Raw genomic sequence first — 20,960 nt, 5'->3', positions numbered from 1 at the left:
CAGTAGAAAAGAAATCATACATTGTGTAAATTTTTTAGGCATAAGTTTTTTGTATAATCCATACATGTTATTTAACTCTAAGAAAATTCATCAATGATGTTCCTAATGAACTCTTGCTTTTTAAAAAATTTAGGTGCATTGACATGACTGAGCTATAATTTAATTTTTTTCTATGGGAGTCGTTTAAGAATTAATTTGTTCATTAAATCTTTATTGATGGGAGCCATTTGGGATCCGCCAATAATTTTATTTTTCTAGCAAATTTAATGAAATTTACAATAAAGGGTAATCTAAGTCAGTAATTGAAAAATTATTAAAATGTCTCCCAAATGTAATCATGTAAATATTTTTGATAGTCATAAACCCATAATAAGTAGCACCGTTGATTAAAAATGTACAAAACTACATGTATAATTAATCAATGGTAGCACTTTAATCAAAACAACCACTCTTATTATTTTCTATTATACATATTATATCCTTCACACCTAGGTATTTAACGCTGTGTCACTGCATTTACCTTTTAATCATAGAATGTGAAGGAATTTATTTTTAATATTGTTTGTATGAAAAAATAAAACTTAGATACCCATAATATTTTGGTTATATCAATCAACACAAGATATTTAAAAAAATTACAGTTTTAAATTATCATTCAACTATTTTATATTTTATAAATAATGTGATCTTTAATATTAATTCTATGTATTAAAGCATTTGTAGATATTTTAAATTTATGTTGTGCGTCAACAGTGGTCAGTGAGGTATAGTTTAGCCGCTTAGGGGATTTCTGATTACACCTAATGAACACATCAGAAATTGTTTTCAATAAGATATTGTTTTTTTGTAAGTGTCCTCAAAATAGTTAATCATTGGTGATAACATATTTTCATTTTCCACATAATAATTTGATTCAACTAAATCATCAAAATATTTTATAGTTTTATTTATTGGAACAAAAGCAAGTGCACAAAGATGTCGAATTTGTAATGAAAATTCTGCATCTTCAGCGTACATATTTTGTAATCCATTTTCTTGTATTTTATGCCATAGACATTGTTGAAAATGAAAAAAACATCCTTTTATTTCCGAATTGGGAAATACGTCTGTAAATGCTAATATAAATGGTTGTTCGAAATCAATCATAATAGTGCTTGGATTTAAATCCGGTTCAAATCTTTTTAAAACATTTAAAATTTCTATATACGATTGTTTTGTACGATTAGTCATTAATATGTAAACAACTGCATAAGTTATTTGGTTATAACAGACGTGTATGGTATATAATTGTGAAAACAATTTTGGAACTGTCCGAAATGTCCCATCTGCCATCCGAATATTACAGTTTTTAAGTATTTTTAAATTATTAATCGTCGAAAAAATCAAAATTCTTTTTTCGTTTTTATTGTCATAAAGTAAAAATTGTTTATTATTAACTAATTGGTATTCAAGAGGTTCCTATATTTAAATCGTTAACTGTTAATGGATTTTGAGGACAAACTTGATCTTTGCAGGACCTTACTCTACGGATGGTTCGAGAAATCAGTGATTGACTTGGTAATTGAGCAGCAACAACTAGTGGAACAGTAGCAACAGCTTCACTTATTAAATTTCTTGTGCACACTTGATTACTTTTTGCATTATCTTTAATTTTTTCCATAAGTTCCCTAACTTGAATATTGACACCATTTGGCGCATGTGAATGACAAGATTCCTTTAGTATTGTGCCTATAAATAATAATATATCATTTATATAAATTAACATACTCAATAAATTATAGTATTTATATAATACAATAGTATTATTTACCTGTTTCATCTTTGGTACTTGTAAAACACGAACTGCATTTATATTTATTATATTCAGTACAGCGCCAAATATATTTATTTTTACCATTAGGTACTATAAAAAATATGGAGATATCCATTTTGTAATAATAGGTTATTACCTTTTTGACTTTTAATAAAAGTAAGAGTCATATTGAAGAAAAAAAATCAAAGGCCAAGTACGTCAATTGACGAATGACGAGTAAAACTCTTATGACAAAATTATCATTAATCTGCTAAAATTTCTAGCTAGTTAAGTTATACCTAATAAACCGATAAGGCCTTTACCATTTTTATCTTAATAGCATAATATGTATAGTGGATACGTATGAAATACCTATATAGTCTATAGTGACGGGGATCACCGGCCAGTTTTTGTGTTGCAGACTACGAACAACTACATTAAAATATTATATTTCTACAATAAAATATACAATTTAAACCAGAGATACAATTATATGTAATAAGGTGATAAAAATAAAATAAAAAGATATTATGTTCGAAAATATTTTTGTTTAAAGATATTTTGACCGGTCACCAGCAACAACTTAGCGGCTTACTTTTTTTGCGATTTTCTTGGTTTTACTTACGCCTTTAGATTTCTAGGGCCCAGCAAGACGTATTGTGGTATACAAATGTTCTTTATTATTGTATTCACCCTCAATACCTCGAAAATATTCATATTTTGGTAGATCCCAAGCACGAGTTTGGCATAGTCACACATTAGGTGAGAATTTTTGGCAGGTTAGGTTAGGTGCTGAAATAATTAACGGTACACAGATCCGTGGGAGGTTTTGCCTCACATCCCCCTAATACTATAATAAACTCTATTAAAAATATTTAAAAATTTTATAATTAATATTAGAAAATAAAAATAAATATTTAAAAGTATTTATATAATAATATGACGTAATCACTAATGTTAAACAATATTTAATTCTCTGTTTGATAATGCAAATTTTTGCAATAGAATTTCCCTAACTATTTTTTTTAGTAAGATCTCTCTCAATGCTAAGGGTAAATAGCTTGGTAAATCTTTCTTGACTCATACTGGTGCGTAACCAATTTTTCTAATGTACTCATAGTTAAGAAGAAATATTCACACGTCGAAGAAGAAATTGGAATTGTCATTTCCGCTTGAACTAATTTATAGACATTTAGAAACGAATTATAATTATATTGGTTTTTAAAATAATATGAATTTCTATAATTTAATTGTTGTTTATTGTTTAACATTTAGACCAAAACTGAAACTTGTATTTATACAATATATTTTTAATCGTAAATTCGTGAACTACATGTCTACGTATTGTCTATTTGTAATGGAAAAAAAAATATTCCAATCCAATAAATCACAATAATTTTCAAATGATTGGTCATTGGTCAAGTACTAAAATAAATTTTACAAGGAAACTGAGGGTGCTGATTTGAAGCCTGGGGCGCTAGTAACTCCTTAGCACCCCTTATGTGCACCTATACGGCTCTGATTAATAGTAGAATAAAGATTTATAAAATCTTAAAAAGCCTTAGACATTACCTAAAGAGCAAGAGAAACTCATAAATATGATGTAAGAGAAACATAATACCTGCAATAATAAAACATGAGTTCACAGCAATTAGAGAAACATAAGAATAATGTGTTTAAATCAATTTGGGATTATTGATATACTTGATTAAAGCAAATCAAAACAATATTATTAAAGAAATATCCATACTAAAGAAAATTTGAAAAACTCAAAATTTTTTTTATTTATAAACTGTTATACAGGATGATTTTTTTATCAAACTACACTCATTATTTCCAGAAGTATTCATTTTTTTACATAGTTAAAAATTTCTAAAGTTCTAAATTTCTAATTGTTAAAAAAAACAAGGTTTTTATAAAAAAATTATATTTTTAAATTTTTTTTATCCTTATAATTTTTTAAGTTTTTTACTTTTTTGAATGACAACATAGTTTTTAATTTCATATTCCAAAGCAGAATAATTTTCTGAGTAATTCGATACATAAAAATCAAATTTAGGGTGAGTAGTTTATGAATTATACGTATTTAAAGTTTAGCTGTGCGGAGTGGAGTTACCCCGTTGTGGTTACCCCGCAAAATGTTTGTCCACTACTCCGCTTGTCTGAACTTTGAATAAGTATAACTCATAAACTACTCACTCTAAATTCGATTTTTATGTATCAAAATACTCAGAAAATTATTGTGCTTTGGAATATGAAATTAAAAACTATGTTGTCATTCAAAAAAGTAAAAAACTTAAAAATTATAAGGATAAAAAAAATTTAAAAATATAATTTTTTTATAAAAACGTTATTTTTTTTTAACAATAGAAACTATGTAAAAAAATGAATACTTCTGGAAATAATAAGTGTTGTTTGATAAAAAAATCACCCTGTATAATAGTTTATAAATAAAAAAAATTTTGAGTTTTTCAAATTTTCTTTAGTATGGATATTTCTTTAATAATATTGTTTTGATTTGATTTAATCAAGTATATCAATAATCCCAAATTGATTTAAACACATTATTCTTATGTTTCTCTATAACATTTTTTACCCTGTACATATTAGGCTCTTGTGACAACCGACTCTACTTCCCATTGATTAATCAAGTGGCGAATGGCAAATGATGCAAATGGTAACCCTGGAAAATCTTCCTGGTGAGGACTTTTTGTTTTTGAATTGCTAGTGTTTTCACCAACTTCTATCTCGGGAGATCCTTTTTTTTCTAATTAAATATATGACAAAATTAATTATTCATTCATGTATATATTATACGAACAATATTAAAATATAAACAATTCAACACTTTTAAATTATCATAACGCTCACTTATTATATCTTTAAATATTGTAATTAAATATTTTTCACAGGCCTTCTGTTTCGCCTGTTGTTTCGAAATGTGATTACCAATGTATGTTTTACCGCCAATCTACATTTTTTAAAAGAATAATTATTAATCATTAGGTATATTATTTCACACAGCATAAAATAAAATTATATCTTACTTCAAACATCGCGGTATAACTAGTAATGTGATTATTCGCACCCGATTGATGTCCTTGTATCTGTATGTTTGTACTCTTCACCAATTCGTTAAAGATCATCAATGGGGATTTAGGGGTAACCTGACGACGAGTTGTTTTTTCAGCAATTACAGCTGTATCCCCTGTCTAAATAAAAGATATTAAATTAAAAAATTGTAATGTAATATGTTGCGTATATGAATTTAAAAAACCACTAGTAAGAAAACACGATATTGAATATGTATTAAAATTGTTATTACAAAGGGTAATAAAGGGGATAAGATAGAAATATATATAGTTAGTGCATTTCGTTATTAGATTTTTAACCTTAACAGTTTTTAAATCATTAAAATGTAATATTAAGAAAAATGTTTTTGTAGGCTTTTATCAATACCCCTAAAATTAAAATTTGACATAAAAAAAAATTTAAGACCCAGCAAAATTTACATTAACATAACCCTACAATTTTACCTTCTATTCTAACAACTTCAAAATCAATCAATTTGTGACAATTACTGATAATTTAGAGTAAATGGTAATTATTAGTAAATAAATGGTTATTCACCTTAGGTTGTGGTTTGATGACTGTTGATTCTTTTGGAATACAATTAACCATTTTAATAGAAGGGTTTAACTCCTGTTGATTTATAAAGTTGTGCATGGCAAATGATGCAAATTGTGACCATAGAAAATCTTTCTGGTGGGGTCTTTTTGTTTTTAACTTGCTAATGTTTTCACCAACTTCTATCTCAGGAGATCCTTTATTTTTTTCTAATTAAATGTATGACAAAATTAATTATACATACATGTATATATTATACGAACAATATTAAAATATAAACAATTCAACACTTTTAAATTATCATATCGCTCACTTATTAATTTATCTTTAGATATTGTCATTAAATATTTTTCACAGGCCTTCTGTTTCGCCTGTTGTTTTGAAATGTGATTTCCAGTGTATGTTTTACCGCCAATCTACATTTTTTTAAAGAATAATTATTAATCATTAGGTATATTATTTCACACAGCATAAAATAAAATTATATCTTACTTCAAACATCGCGGTATAACTAGTAATGTGATTATTCGCACCACATTGATGTCCTTGTATCTGTATTTTTTTATTCTTCACCAATTCGTTGAAGATCATCAATGGGGATTTAGAGGTAACCTGACGACGAGTCGTTTTTTCAGCAATTACAGCTGTATCCCTTGTCTAAATAAAAGATATTAAATTAAAAAATTGTAATATAATATGTTGCGTATGTGAATTTAAAAAACCACTAGTAAGAAAACACGATATTGAATATGTATTAAAATTGTTATTACAAAGGGTAATAAAAGGGATAAGATAGAAATATATATAGTTAGTGCATTTCGTTATTAGATTTTCAACCTTAACAGTTTTTAAGTCATTAAAAGTACATATTAACAAGACTAATATTGTATAAATGTACATAAATCAATAAGACGTATGGATACTTCATATAAAGTAACAAATATTTACAATACAATTAAAACTAATTTTAAAAATAACATGCTTACTAGAATTGTTACACAATTTTCCACAGGAAGTTCCGTTAGCTGATGTTTTTGCTGTAACGGTGGTGACAGTGGTGGTGGTGTTGGTGATGGTGATGATGATGGTGGTGATGGTGGTGATGGTGGTAGTGTAGGTGGTGATGGTGGTAGTGGTGTTAATGATGGTGATGGTGGTGATGGTGGTGGTGATGGTGTTAGTGGTGTTGGTAATGGTGATGATGATGGTAGTGATGGTGGTGATAGTGGTGATGATGATGGTTGTTGTGTGGTCGAAGATAGTTGATGGAAATTTTCAACTTCTTTACTGGTTTTATACCGGTTCCAATAACTATTGCCAACTTTAAAATAAAAAAAATAATAGTTTATCAGTAAGTATTAAAATTAGATCATCATTATTGTCTTGCATATAACAAGTATATTTACCAATTTATGTACGAATTAAAAACTAAAAATTTAAAAATAAAATAAGGTGTTTAAAATATTGAATTATTTCACTGTTAATTATAATCGACCTTATATATTTGAGTCTTAAATCTTAGACTATAGAAGTGGTGGCTATAATTGCAGCTAAACAAACATGTAGATGACTTCACATACCGCAAAACAATTTCCCATTAACTAACAACAGTTATTGGCGTATCATTTAAAAATAAATAATTTTACTTAACATAAGACTTTTTATTAGTAAAATACTTATCATTTTTATTAATTTAACGATAAAATTAAAGCAAAAAGTTTTACTCTATTCGTGTTTATAGATTACTAAGATATTGTGTCCGATTGTGGTGTTTAAATTAGCCTCATAGTGACTACTAACGGCATGTTTAGCTGTAACTCTGGTTTTGTTCTACAAATACACTCTCCTAGCCTATCTAGTCATTAATTTCCACGCTCATTTAGGGATCAATTTCTTAATTAAACTATTAGGAGAAAATAATCGCTTTATAATTTTCTTCGATAATTATAGTAAGATGTATAAACAATAATTCTCAAGTTTGTAATTAACTTATCGTTTATGATAAATATTAATGTGATTTTATTCTAAGTCTATAGCCACTACAACATGTTTTTTGTTTGATGAACTAACACAAAAGCATTGTTAATATTGTGTAAACATAGAAAAAATATAATTTATTTTTGGTTAATTGTTATAACTTATTGAGTAAAAATTAAGTACAGTGTACTCTCGATTATCCGCGGTATAGGGTGGATTGGCATCCACGGATAATCTGCAAAATTAAAATTCAAACAAAAATGTTATTATTACATATTACCTACCTATATGTATTATTAAAAAATTAAACCATGCAATTTAAAATTGTATTTTAGGAAAATTATATTAGAGCATGTTTTATTGTTATTTGAACATTCATATAATATTACAAAAATATTTAAAATTTTGTTAAAAGTTTTGTATACAATTGTATATAAAAGATTACAGATAATCGATAGTACACTGTATTGGTTTTAATATATATTATGTATATATTATATTTTGATATATTGGTAGGTAGGCATAATTTTTTTTTATTAACGTGAAGTTGAAATATTGACAAAAAATCGTCGAAATCATGAATATTTGCAAATTATTTTGAAGTTATATAATTTATAAAAAACTTTATATAAATAGCTAAGAGTTGAAAATTTAATAAAAGATTTTCCATAAGTTTGGCTTACAATAATTATAATAAAACTTGAATCTTGGCTTATTAAAAACATTTTATCCTTAGTTTAAATTTGTTTTCACTCGTCAAATAACGATTTACTATTAAATAATTTTAGATTTTTGTTATAGTTAAAAATTACTAGTCGTCCTAGGCTGACAAATCATCTCCTTTCAGGATCGTTTTTCATATACAATTATACCCATCAAAGGACTGAAATTTAATACTCCTATATATAACAGTGAACCACACGACACTTAATATACAAATACAGCAGATCGGTACACACTACACAGTTGACCAAACTTTTTTTAATTTAAGCAATGTTTTAACAATTAAATATAACAACAAAATGTAACTATTGATAAAAATTGTGATCGTCAACTATTTCGTTGACTTCACTGCGAGGCTACCGGTAGCCAATTTGGATCTCTCCCGGAGTGTGATTAGATACTCACTAGATCAACGGCGCCAGAAGATCTGGCGGCATTGATCCATAAGCTTCCAACGGTTGGTTAACGTACGATCAGTAGCGGGACCCGACCGTGGGGGGACTGTAAGAAGCGGCAGGTTTATTAAAAAATGCCCTGGCTTTAAACATTCTAAATATTATGAGGGTCCGTTGACGCGCGTGTTAACGGCTTTGAGTTAAGAACGGCCTCTACACGACACAAAATAGTGGTAAATTCCTCATACGTGAATACTTGAGTGCCAATAACACGAATCAACAACCGCTTGGTCGACCGAACTGCCGCCTCCCACAACCCACCAAAGTGGAGCGCGCTCGCCGCTCGGCGGATTGAAATGCCACTTACAGAACGCGAGAGAATTTCCTAAAGCGGCCTCACCTTCGGGATTAAAGATTAAAGAACGCAATTGCTTATCCGCGCACACAAAATTCGTCCCACAATCTTAAAAAACGTTATTAATTTTAACACTTACCATGAGCTGCAGCATGAAACAATTGATTTGCGAGGTAGTACATCATTTGAACTGTTGTCTCCATCTTTTAAAGAAAGCACAAAATTAGTAAACCACTTAAGCGAATAAAGCCGTCAAAACTTTAGGAAAAATAATCGAATTGAATTTTTTTCCACAAATATTATGTTATATTATGTTGTCTAATACTAATTTTGATATCCATGGAAACAAAAATATTGTAACCAATACATATTTATACATATTTTTAAATATTACATGCATTTGAAATGTAATATTAAAAATAAAGATTCTCATCTTAAAAAAATTCAGTTGTATTGTGCGAATACTAAATACCAAAGTTAAAAAAAAAATAATGATCCAGTAATCAGTAATCTAGTTTCATATTCTGCAAATAGAAAATATGCATAAGTTTTGAATTTAGCTCTGCTGCACAACGCAATGATAGGGATGAAATGTTTGTCTTGACAGAACAATTTTATCAAAAACTTTTATAATATGATAGTATTTTACCATTATTAGAACAGTGTGTAAGAATCTTTATATAGCATATCTATTGTTTTTGTAAACATACAATATACCTAAAACTATTTAATAAATATACAAATATTTGGTTTATGATTTTAAATTTATGAATACTATTTTCTAAATAGTATTACAAGTAGAAAAGTTTGAAAACCACTATTAGTTTCATACCTAATTCTTTGAAACAAGATATTATTATAATACTATGTACTAATGAATTATAATTTTCTTATTTTACTTATAAATGTATAACAGAAATAGAAACATTTTTTATCTAAGATATTCAGACACAATAAAATGTGACAATTTTAAGAACGACTCATAAGAAAAAACAGCTAGGTACGAGATTAACTGTTTTTAAAATTTAAATATTAACAAAAATTGATATAAAACACTAAATGTGTGTTGAAATTTGAATAATTTCTATTATCGATATTATTATTTATTGTTAGTATTCAAATAGGTGTAGGTATTATACATTTTATTAGATTTAATATTTTTCAAATTTTAAGAATGTATATTTTCTAACATTTTTTGTTAATTTTTTAATTTTCTTATTATTTTGCATACAAAATATTCTCAACATCTCCTAATTGCACTATATTATCTAACAAATCTCAATTTGTCAAAATTTGTCTTGTTTAAACGCATAGTTTTAAATTCATAAATTATTACTCAATTAGCGTTATTGTAATCATTTTTTATTAATAACATCAGAACATACAGTTAAGACATACTAAAATAGTATTTCAGTTTTATCAACAAAAAGTATATTAATGGTTTCTATTGAATAACATAATAATTTTACATATTTTAGTCTGAGTGAAGTAAAATAATCCATTGTATTATGCTTATTTGTGTTTAAATTTTTAACAGAGCTGCTCAAAATGTCTGGTATAACTTATCTGTAAAATTTAAAAATTAACACATACCTACTGGTTAAAGGAAATGGGTTGTACGATCCATCGAAAGTAAGTGATAGTTTTAATAAAATATTATTGTTGATTAAATTATTGTTTGCTTCCATCAAATTTTAATCCATATAATAATTTTAAGAAATTGCCAATTGAGAATGGTTTTCAATTTCGAGTACTACAAACATACATAAATGTACAGGGTCCGTTTGCTAATTTTTGTCTAATAGATATATTATATTCATTCCAAAAAATAAATTATTCTTAAAATCAATCAATTTATTTAAGAAATATTCAATGCAATTAATTGTATAACGGCATATACGGCACACTTTTAAGTTCCAAATTATTATTGGTTGTTACTTGTTATAAGTATAGAAACAAATCTACCTATGGTGCCAACTAAATTTTTTTTCATATAAGTACTAGATACCACCTTTATTTCTATTTAAAAAGTTTTTTGAAATATTATTGGTAAAATATATAAATTTTGAGTAATAATCACTGGTTTTAATGATTTGATGAAATGAAAAAGTACAACTGCAGTTAGTAGTACCCACCATAGTGTAAAATCATCATTCATCAGATTGTTTTAATTTATGTAGTATTTCATCAGACTAATTTGTAGAAGTTCTATCTCCATATTGTCTATTTTTCATGAGGTACAAAAACGTGTTATTGATTCAAAAATAAGAATACTTAAAATAAATGTATTTTCAAAATGTACTTGATGACTTTGTTAATATTATTTTTAACAAAAAACCCCAAAACATCAATATAACTCTAGTAACAGGACTTAGAACTATTTCTTCATAAAAAAAAAATAAATAAAATTGGATAACAATTTTTAATTAAATGGCATTATGAATAAGTAACTAATAAGTATAAAAACTAAATACCTAACTAATACAAATTAAGAATAGAAATAACAATTGATAAAATAATATTATCATTAACAACAATTTATAAAAATAATATTCATTTCTCTCTTTAGAGATGGAACTTTTTCTTAAAAAACAAAATCAAGTATGATTTTTTAGGAGTTGTGAAATTTTCGCTGTATTTTGTATCCCAACAAAAACACTACGCCAAACTCCGTGTAAAAAAACGCTCAGTATAAAAAAAATCCACCTCAAAAAGTTGTGATATCATTTTATAGCTATGTAATATGTATTTAAACTATATATAGTTACTATACTATATATATATAGGAATAGATATATTATTATAATTTATGTTAAAATTCATAGCTTATAAATTGAACTTAGCTGGTGACATTATTTAAAACTCATGAGAATTCATTTCGTATTGAGTATACATGTTATCTTTGAAAATGAGTGATACTAATTAAGTGTTATATAAATTAATTGTTATAAATTACTAATTAAGTGTTATAATTTTAAAGTCACCAGCTAAGTTCAATTTATAAGCAATGAATTTTAATATAAATTATAATAATATATCTATTCCTATATATATATAGTATAGTAACTATATATAGTTTAAATACATAGCTATAAAATGATATCACAACTTTTTGAGGTGGATTTTTTTTATACTGAGCGTTTTTTTACACGGAGTTTGGCGTAGTGTTTTTGTCTGGCTGGACGGACAGAAATTTCGGCGAGGTGAATTACCACCTCTCGCAGTTCTTATCCGGACACGGGTGCTTTGGGAAGTACCTGTATAAGATTAAAAAAGCAGAGAGCACCAGCTGTGTTGACTGTGGATCGTTGATGGACGATGCCGAACACGCGTTCTTCGAGTGCGACAGATGGGAGAGGCAAAGGAGGCAACTGGAGGGGTGCGTTGGTGTGTTCAATCCGCAAACAGTCGTCGAAATGATGCTCAAGGCATCACTCAACTGGACCGCAGTAGACAGAATTGTAGACCACGTCTTGACGTTGAGGGAGAAGGAAGAGAGGGAAAGGCAACGAGTACCTATTAATTAATTAATTAATTAAGACCAATTTGTTATAGGCCGAAGGCCAGTTTTTTCTATGACAGTGTAGGGCTGTCTAGTATTGTAATGTATTTGTATACTATGTATTTGTAATGTATTTTTCTTGGAATAAACAATGTGGGGGAGCTGGCGAATTGCCACACAGGTATTTCCGGCCCCCTGCGATACCGTAAATAAAAAAAAAAAAAAAAAGGTAGATGCCACCTGGTGGTGTCCCGTCATCATACCGCCCGCTCTGTCTCCTCAATGACGTGGGGAAAATGTACGAAGCGCTGCTCGCTGCAAGACTCGACGCGCACATAGCAAGCAGAGGAGGGCTAGCCCCGAACCAATTCGGCTTCCGCAAAGGACTCTCAACGGATAACGCGGTTAGAGTACTCCAGAGTAAGGCAGCTACCACAACGAACAGCGGAGGATTCTGCGTAGCCGTCGCATTGGACATCAAAAATGCCTTTAACTCGATTGGCTGGGACCATATACTATCAGCATTAGAGGCATGGCCAGTACCGGAATATCTCATGAAAAATTGCAGATCATACCTCAGCGACCGGAAAGCGTTTATTGAGACGCCATTTGTCGCATCCGGAGCGTTGGACGTGCTGATTACCGGTGGCGTTCCCCAAGGGTCGGTGGTTGGGCCGCTGTTGTGGAACGCAGCATACAACAGCGTGCTCACTACAGTACTGCCAGCGGGTGCTGAGCTCATTGGTTTCGCCGATGACACCCTCGTTGTTGCCCACGGAAAAACTGCTTCCGAGGTCGAGAGGATCGCGAACGAAGCCTTAGATGTAGTGAGCGGCAAAATTGCAGGCCTTGGTCTCCTCATTGCGGTAGAGAAGACGCAAGCAGTTTTGTTCACCAACAAGTATAAATACACGCTGCCGAAGTTGACCATCAACGGCGTGCCTATAACCTTCACCAACGACATGCTGTACCTGGGGATGGTGGTGGACAGAAGACTATCGTTCAGAGAACATGTGCAGCGAGCAGCGAATAAGACGGCGGGCGTTGTCACAAGTCTATCGCGTATAATGCCAAACTTGGGCGGTCCCAAAGAATGCAGAAGGAGGCTTCTGGTGGCGGTGGCGCACTCGGTACTGTTGTATGGTGCTCCCACGTGGGCGCACTCCCTCGAGTGGTCCAAGATCAATGCGAATATACTCAACGGTGCCCAGCGTAGAGCCCTACTTCGTGGGATTTGTGCCTACCGCACAGTATCTATGACAGCGACGAACGTCCTGTCGGCTGTCCCCCCAGCTGACCTCATCGCACAAGAGCGCAAAATGGCCTTCAGAGCCAGGAGAGTCGCGGTGCCGAGGACCGGTAACGAGGTCACCCCACGGGCCATAATTTTGAACGTTTGGGCCAGAAGGCTTGTGAAGTGTGAAGACGGAGTGTGGACCAGACGCCTGATTCCGAATGTTGTGCCATGGTGCAACCGCCGTCACGGGCAGTTGGAGTTCCATATGACCCAAATAATGTCCGGCCATGGTTGCTTCGGTGTCTACCTCCACAAAATTGGTAAAGAAACCACCAAAAGATGTCACCACTGCGGTTCTCCGGAAGACGACGCAGCGCATACGTTATTTGTCTGCCCTGCCTGGGAGTTGGACAGGTTGATGATGACAAACGCCCTGGACGTCCGACTCCACGCTGACAACTTTAGTGAAGTTGTCTTAAGTAATCCAGCTCACTGGGAAGCTGTGGCCACGTTCTGCAGGAAAGTGATGAAGACTAAAGAGGACGCAGAGCGGCAGAGACAGCAGCAGGCGGCTGAAGGTTGAACAACTTAATTAAGTTAATTCTTTTTTGTGCACCGAAGGTGACCCGTAGAGGGATAGAGCCCTCTCTTTTTTGTAGAGCCAGGCTCAAAAATCGAAAAATTGTAATATTGTTATATTGTAATGTTGTATTATTGGTTATTGATAAATAAATGATGATGGCACCACGGAAGTAATGTCTCACGACGGTTCCCGTGGTGTTGTCGATGTAAAAAAAAAAAAAAAAAAGGTTAGGTAGATGCATATTATGTACTATACTATATAGTGTTTAAGTTTGATTGTGTAATATTATGTGTAGGCAAAGATGTGTGGACAATGGACATTGGATATTTTATAGGTGCAAACTGTATAAGTGTGACTTTTGCTTACAGTGTTTTATATAGTCTTATAATTGGTTTTATAAGTAAATTTAAATTAATTAATATTAATTAATTAGCATTAAAAAAAAAAAAAAATCAATTACATCATTTAGAACTATAATAATATTAAAAATATATTGTAAAGCTGTTTTTAATTTTGTAGTATGAGGAAGTTTTGACAATATTTATGCAGATAGCAGATTACACAATTTTTAAGATAGTCGGGTGTACTCGTAAAATATAAATTTGCCCGACTAGTAATGACAATTTTTTTTTAAGTAAGTATATTTAATTTAAATTGAATAATTTCACTTTTATAAATGTAAATTATTCTGAAAATGCAGTAATAAGCTATACTTATCTAACTTATTTAATAATACCTATCCGTTAGTTTAGAGTTATTAAATATTAATAAAATAATTAATATTGTCTGAATCAAACATTAATATTTTCCATTATAAACTATAGATATTGTATTTTATGAGTGTTTACAGATAGATAATATTGTTTTGATGATTTCACAATAATATATAGAACTTATTCAAAATGCAACTAGCCATATACTTTGTTTTTATCCATATGTTTGTCATTGAACATAACGTATAATAAATTTGTAAAATATTCAATATTATTTTGCTTAAATCATTAATAATACATATATATTATATATACAATATAGTCAACTAATTCAAGTAAGGTATATTATATGACTTAAATGTATATTAAATATGTTTGATTCACGTGGAAAAATATTTAAAAATTAATTTTGTTAAAATTAGTTAATTTCTAAAAATTAAGTATTGATTTATAATACTAGAATTTATGATGTATAAAAAAAAACGGAGATCATTCGTGACACGAATGTTCTAGAACTTTCATCGGATGTCAGCAAGACATAACACCGCAATAAAAATATAATGGTGACCCATGTACCCATCGTTATTGATATACCTAGGTATACTATCTACATAATAGGTGTATTATGAATTATGATTACATCGAAATATCTAATATCTAATTAATATTTTATCGATAACAGTGTCCATAATGGCATAATAAGGTATTAGTTAATCCTTTGTTTATCTAAATAATGGCTTTACCATTCAGTATTATTCACCGTTGACTTCTTCGCAAACTGCCTTGAACATTCTAAATTTTACTCTTACACACATGATAGGTATTATATTATACGGAATGATAGGTATGTATATCGGGTAATCTTTTTAACATAAGACAATCATTTTTTTTTAAACTGCTAATGTTTTTATTTTTTTACATTATTTTAAGCCGTTAAAAACAAAAAAAATTTCAAATAAAGTAAGTTTACTGTTTATTATTTTTAAAATTTTTAATTTTTTTTTAATGCCTACATCCGTTTTTAGTTCTTTATTTCAAAGCTAAATATATTTTTTTGAGTATTTCAATATATAAAAATCGAATTTTGGATAATTAACTAATGAGTAGTTCAAAGAATTTTTAGATCAGTATTGGCTCATATATTAATTTATTAGCTAAATATTTTCAAACATTTTATGGCATCAATAATAGTATACCTAAATAGTATAGAATTCGAAAAATATACAGTTTTAATATGATAATATTATATGAGCAATACGTTTTGTATTTGTGAAGTGTAAACTAATGATTAATTGTAGTTTTTGTATATTAGGCAAGATGTGGATCGAATATATCATAGTTACACACTTAATATTAATAAAATAATATATATGTATTTTTTCTGGCCTATTAATAATTAAAAAATAAATAAATACATCGTTTGAATTGTCATGGAATACATAGTGGTATAGTTGTATTAATACAATGTATAATCTTTTTCATAATAGTAGTTAAGAGTTGAAAATTTCAAAAAAAAATTTCAAAAAATTTCAAATTTCAACTTTATTTAATAAAGTTAGTTTAAAATAAAATACTAATGGAGAACTCAAATATTGAACATATTGATGGTAAATCATTGTTTGATTCGATTAAGACGTATCCTATAATTTCGTACCAATAAAATATTTTATAATTTTGTCATAATTTAAATGTGATAATAGTTATCATTTAGTTTGTTTAATTTAAATAAATTATTTTTAAAATTAATTTGTCTAGTAAGCACTGTGGTCGAAGAAGTTACTAAAATATTTGGAAAAGACGGTAAAAACAAACTAAAAACGTTGGTGAGGAATGAAAAAGTCTATCCAGAGTAAAGTGTTAAAATATTTTTTTTTCTTGTCTTATCTAAATTGTAATGGAGAATATTAATTTTCATTAAAGCAAAGATAAGTTGAAAGACGATATGGAAATATTAGCTGACAAATTAAAATTTGATGAACTATTAAACGTAGAAAAAATGTATTTTGAAAATGTCGAATCTTTTAATTCAAGCCATTTAAACGGACACATGATGTTTTCGGAATTTGGTACGATATATTCTAGGAGTAATCTGGCAACTGTGAAATCGATCCACAGTATACAAAATGATGGTGGCGTCTATCAATATGAAGTACAACTAAATTCTAATGGACCGATGCGTATAGGATGGGCTACTCAGATGTGTGCATTTACTGATGAGCTGGGAGTAGGTATTTGATATTTTTTCACGAAAAATAATATAATCTATTAAACAGTATTAGTAGCTTATGGATTATTGATGATAAAATACAGTATAAATAGTATAATATGGTATAATATAGTAGGAATATCGTATATAGTATAAAATAATTCTTATCATTTTTCAGGAGAAACAGAAAATTCGTATGGTTTTGATGGTTATCGCTTAGAAAAGTGGAATATGTCTAATGCGTGCACATACGGTCGAAAATGGAGAGTCGGAAATATAATTGGTTGTACTATTGACTTGGGAAAAAAGTCTATAGAATTTTTCAAGTATTACAATAAACATTTTACTGTAATAAGTGAGAATATCTTAATTAAATTAAACAGGTGTTCAAATAATATAAAAAAACACAGGTTAATTAAAATGTTAAAGAGGAAAAAGTTGTAGGTAATTTACACTATAGGTTATTTTTTTTTTTTCATATTTACCTAAGTTTTTTTTTCTATCAAGCTTAAATAAAAATCGTTCTTTAGGTAAGTAGATGTTAAAAAAAAAATAATAATACGTTGGTGTAAATTAGTAACATATTAAAAATTCTTGTACAAAATATAAAAGTTTGGTTGAACAATACTAATATTATTATGTATAGCCATATAGGTATATTCAACGATTAACAATGATGCATTTATGTAAATTTCAATTTTTAATATTTTAAAGTATTCATTTTTTAAGTACATCAAAAAAATAATAAAAAATAACTAATTGAACCAATTACAGTAAAAAACATTAGAATATATTGAAATAGGACTGCACTTCATAAATGACATTATAATTTAAGTGTATATTCAGTTTTCTTATTACTTATAGTTATTTATACCAACTTCGCTTTTTATGATATTATAATTTTTAGCAATTTATGTATATTTTGAACTTCAATATTTTACATGCAAATATTTTATCGTTTATCATATACCTATAAGCAATATTTTATTGTCTTTCAGTTTGATAATAATTCAGTGCACTATATCATATTATTAAAACTAACAATACAAAATCGGTTCTACATGAATTTGGTATAATGTAATTTATTAGGTAGATATAGACTGATGCATGATATGTTTTTACTTTGCAATTTAATACAAAATATAACAATTCTAACATAAATAAAATATAAATATCTATACACAAATTTATATTATATTTTTTTTAGTAATGGTGAATCACTTGGTGTAATAGTTGAAGAGTTAATAAACAAAGATAACTTAACGTATTTTCCTGCATTAACTCTTTCCGATGAAGAAAATGTGGTTGTTAATTTGGGCGAGAGACCATTTAAATTTCCAATATTGAATTCAAAACCTTTAATTACTAGCCCAATAGCCCTAATAAATTATTTCAGACGTCTTGAGAAAAATATTTATTCTCTAATCGAAAGTCAAATCAATCTAAATAAAAAAAATGTGAGTTTTATATTTTTATATTCGAATTTGTTTTTAAAATTCTAGTGACTCTATTTCAGACGAAAAATAATTTGAAACACTACGACAAAATAAGAATTAACAATATTATAAAAAATATATTATTTCATCAGTTTGAGCATTTATTGAAAAATCAATTTATTGTAGATAGTTGCTTTATATTATTTTTAAGGAATTTGAACAAAAGAAGTCCTGAAAAACTTATAGTATTCCTTGAGTTGATGTGGGAAAATATACCTGTAAGTTATATTTTAACGTGATAAATAATGTGCCTACCTATAAGAAAATAATAAATATAATAAGATTAATAATTATGTTTAACATGCCATATTATATAGTCTACATAACTTATTAAGTTGATAATTTGATTATAAATATACTTAACACAACTAATATTTACATTTAGGTTCTGAGCGTGCATTGAATGTTTGGGTTTGTGATGTACCTTTGTTTTTTTGTATCAGCTGTTCGCATCTTTTAGAACGGTAAAAATGTTAAAACTTTGAATTTTAGGATGATTTCTGTTAGTAAATTATTGTTAGTCACAATTAATAACTTCACTCGATCTAAGGTTAGACTTAATGTTAAGCTTTTTATTTAAAAGTTATGTTTTGAGATTAAGATACTCTTATGTTACCTATTTAGAATTTTACAATTCAGATACAAATTTATTATAATGACAGTATTAAATTAGAACTATTCTTTTTCGGGATCAGTATGTTATTTGTATTTAACTATACTTAAGTTCTACTGCTTTCGACATTTTATTGAAATGTACATATTTATATTAGAATTTAATAAAAAAAAGTCTCTTAACATTTTTATCTTAAGTTGTTAGTTTAGGATATATATTTATTATTTCGAATTTTTTACTACTTTGAACACATTTTAAATAATGAAAAGTTTATGGTTCTTAGGAATATTTCTTTTTCTTATAGTCTATACTTTTTATTATTTTATGTTAAATTGTGCTTGTATAACATTAATTATGGAGTAGTAATTTGACGTGTTTATTAATTTATTTTGTTGTATGGTTAAAGCCTTAAAAGTTCAACTAATTAAAATGTACAGTAATCATAAAATTTTCCAATTGTCTAGAAATATAGAATGGTTTCCATCATGAATTATTTAATATTTTGTCTACTTTGTGATTTTAAATGTACTTGGAGAAATCGATTTGACATATCTCATCAATCAGAAGTACTCAAACTTTTAACTGCAATTTGTCGAGAAACCAACACTAGAAAAGAGGCAATTGTAAATATTTTTTTCGACAAGATTAAGTACGTACTTTTATTTTAAATTAGATAATATTATACTCTTCGCACTTTAAATGTTGTGTGGCTTAATTGATTATAAAGTAACACTAGATAGGTACTACATTTAGTTGTTTTATAAAATCGTTTCTCATTTCTTAAATAGAATAATATATTTTATCTTATATAATGTTATGCATATAAATATTTGTTAATTCAAGAAAGAAATATTCTAATAATTAATATACAATATATTATATAGTATTATTATATTATAGATTATAGATGTACCTACATCATATTATCATCGTTGGTATTGTTTGATTTATTAATTATAGTAATAATGTAACTGATAAAATATTTTACTAGATAGCAATTTAATTTATTTTTAGCACGGCTTTTGATTTATAACCAAATACCTCTAGTGAAGGAAACTGTAAACATAATTTATACATATATTATTAACATTAATTATTAAAATAAAAAACAAAAATATAATTATAACAATAAAAATAAATAAAATCAACACAGTTTAATTTAAAAACTCAATTTTAAATACCTACATTTCAATGTTAAAGAAAATATGACTAAAATTACTGGATTATTAATATTCTCATTTTAATCACACCGAGTTGGAAAAAATTTAAGCTCAGTTTTCTTACTATAATAAACAAATAATTAACACTAAATAATTATATTGTTAATTATAACGTAATACTGTAGCAGTAAACTACTTACAGTAGAGATTGTTTATAATGACACCAGTTGCAATGACCTTAGATTGAAAGTCCCTGCAAAGCTCCTACATGGAGTTATATAGAGTCCTATAGTTTTATTCTGTGGTCCTACTATTGGTTATAATGACAAACGGTTATTATAATCTATTTTCCTTGGTCCCTTGAATGTAATTATAAACAGTTTCTACTGTATATTGGTTTAGTGTTAAGAAAATGTATTATATAAGTTGATAAGAAAAAATTTCGTATTTTTCTTAAGGTGTTAGAGCTTAAAAAACACATGAAATATAAATGTTCATGATATATTATATATTCATAAATTCGTTAATTTAGAATTAGATTAGACCTAAACATTACTGTTAAAACTTAACCATTTATACAT

General features: G+C 28.1%; 2 protein-coding genes across 2 annotated transcripts in view; one reads left to right on the top strand and one right to left on the bottom strand.

Annotated features, from left to right (window-relative positions):
- Positions 1–4,169: 4,169 nt before the first annotated feature.
- On the bottom strand, positions 4,170–9,166 carry LOC114126498 (uncharacterized). Its single transcript, XM_050197345.1, has 8 exons — positions 9,009–9,166; positions 6,406–6,740; positions 5,912–6,076; positions 5,733–5,835; positions 5,423–5,628; positions 4,840–5,004; positions 4,664–4,763; positions 4,170–4,559 (listed from the first exon to the last, which is right to left on the bottom strand). Exons 1-8 carry the CDS (start codon positions 9,070–9,072, stop codon positions 4,399–4,401), a joined length of 1,299 nt encoding a protein of 432 aa, XP_050053302.1. The 5' UTR covers positions 9,073–9,166; the 3' UTR covers positions 4,170–4,398.
- A 7,169-nt stretch (positions 9,167–16,335) lies between these two features.
- The window catches only part of LOC126554909 (E3 ubiquitin-protein ligase RNF123-like), a 20,665-nt gene continuing 16,040 nt past the window's right edge, over positions 16,336–20,960 (top strand). Inside the window, exons 1-6 of the mRNA XM_050209907.1 lie at positions 16,336–16,511; positions 16,660–16,753; positions 16,825–17,132; positions 17,289–17,436; positions 18,318–18,567; positions 18,627–18,824. Coding sequence (XP_050065864.1) covers positions 16,481–16,511; positions 16,660–16,753; positions 16,825–17,132; positions 17,289–17,436; positions 18,318–18,567; positions 18,627–18,824 — 1,029 coding nt within the window. The 5' untranslated portion in view covers positions 16,336–16,480. The remainder of the gene's footprint in view (positions 16,512–16,659; positions 16,754–16,824; positions 17,133–17,288; positions 17,437–18,317; positions 18,568–18,626; positions 18,825–20,960) is intronic.

The sequence above is a fragment of the Aphis gossypii genome, chromosome 1 (genome assembly GCF_020184175.1).
Source record: "Aphis gossypii isolate Hap1 chromosome 1, ASM2018417v2, whole genome shotgun sequence".
Classification (NCBI taxonomy): domain Eukaryota; kingdom Metazoa; phylum Arthropoda; class Insecta; order Hemiptera; family Aphididae; genus Aphis; species Aphis gossypii.
This window is presented reverse-complemented; position numbering and strand designations above follow the sequence as displayed.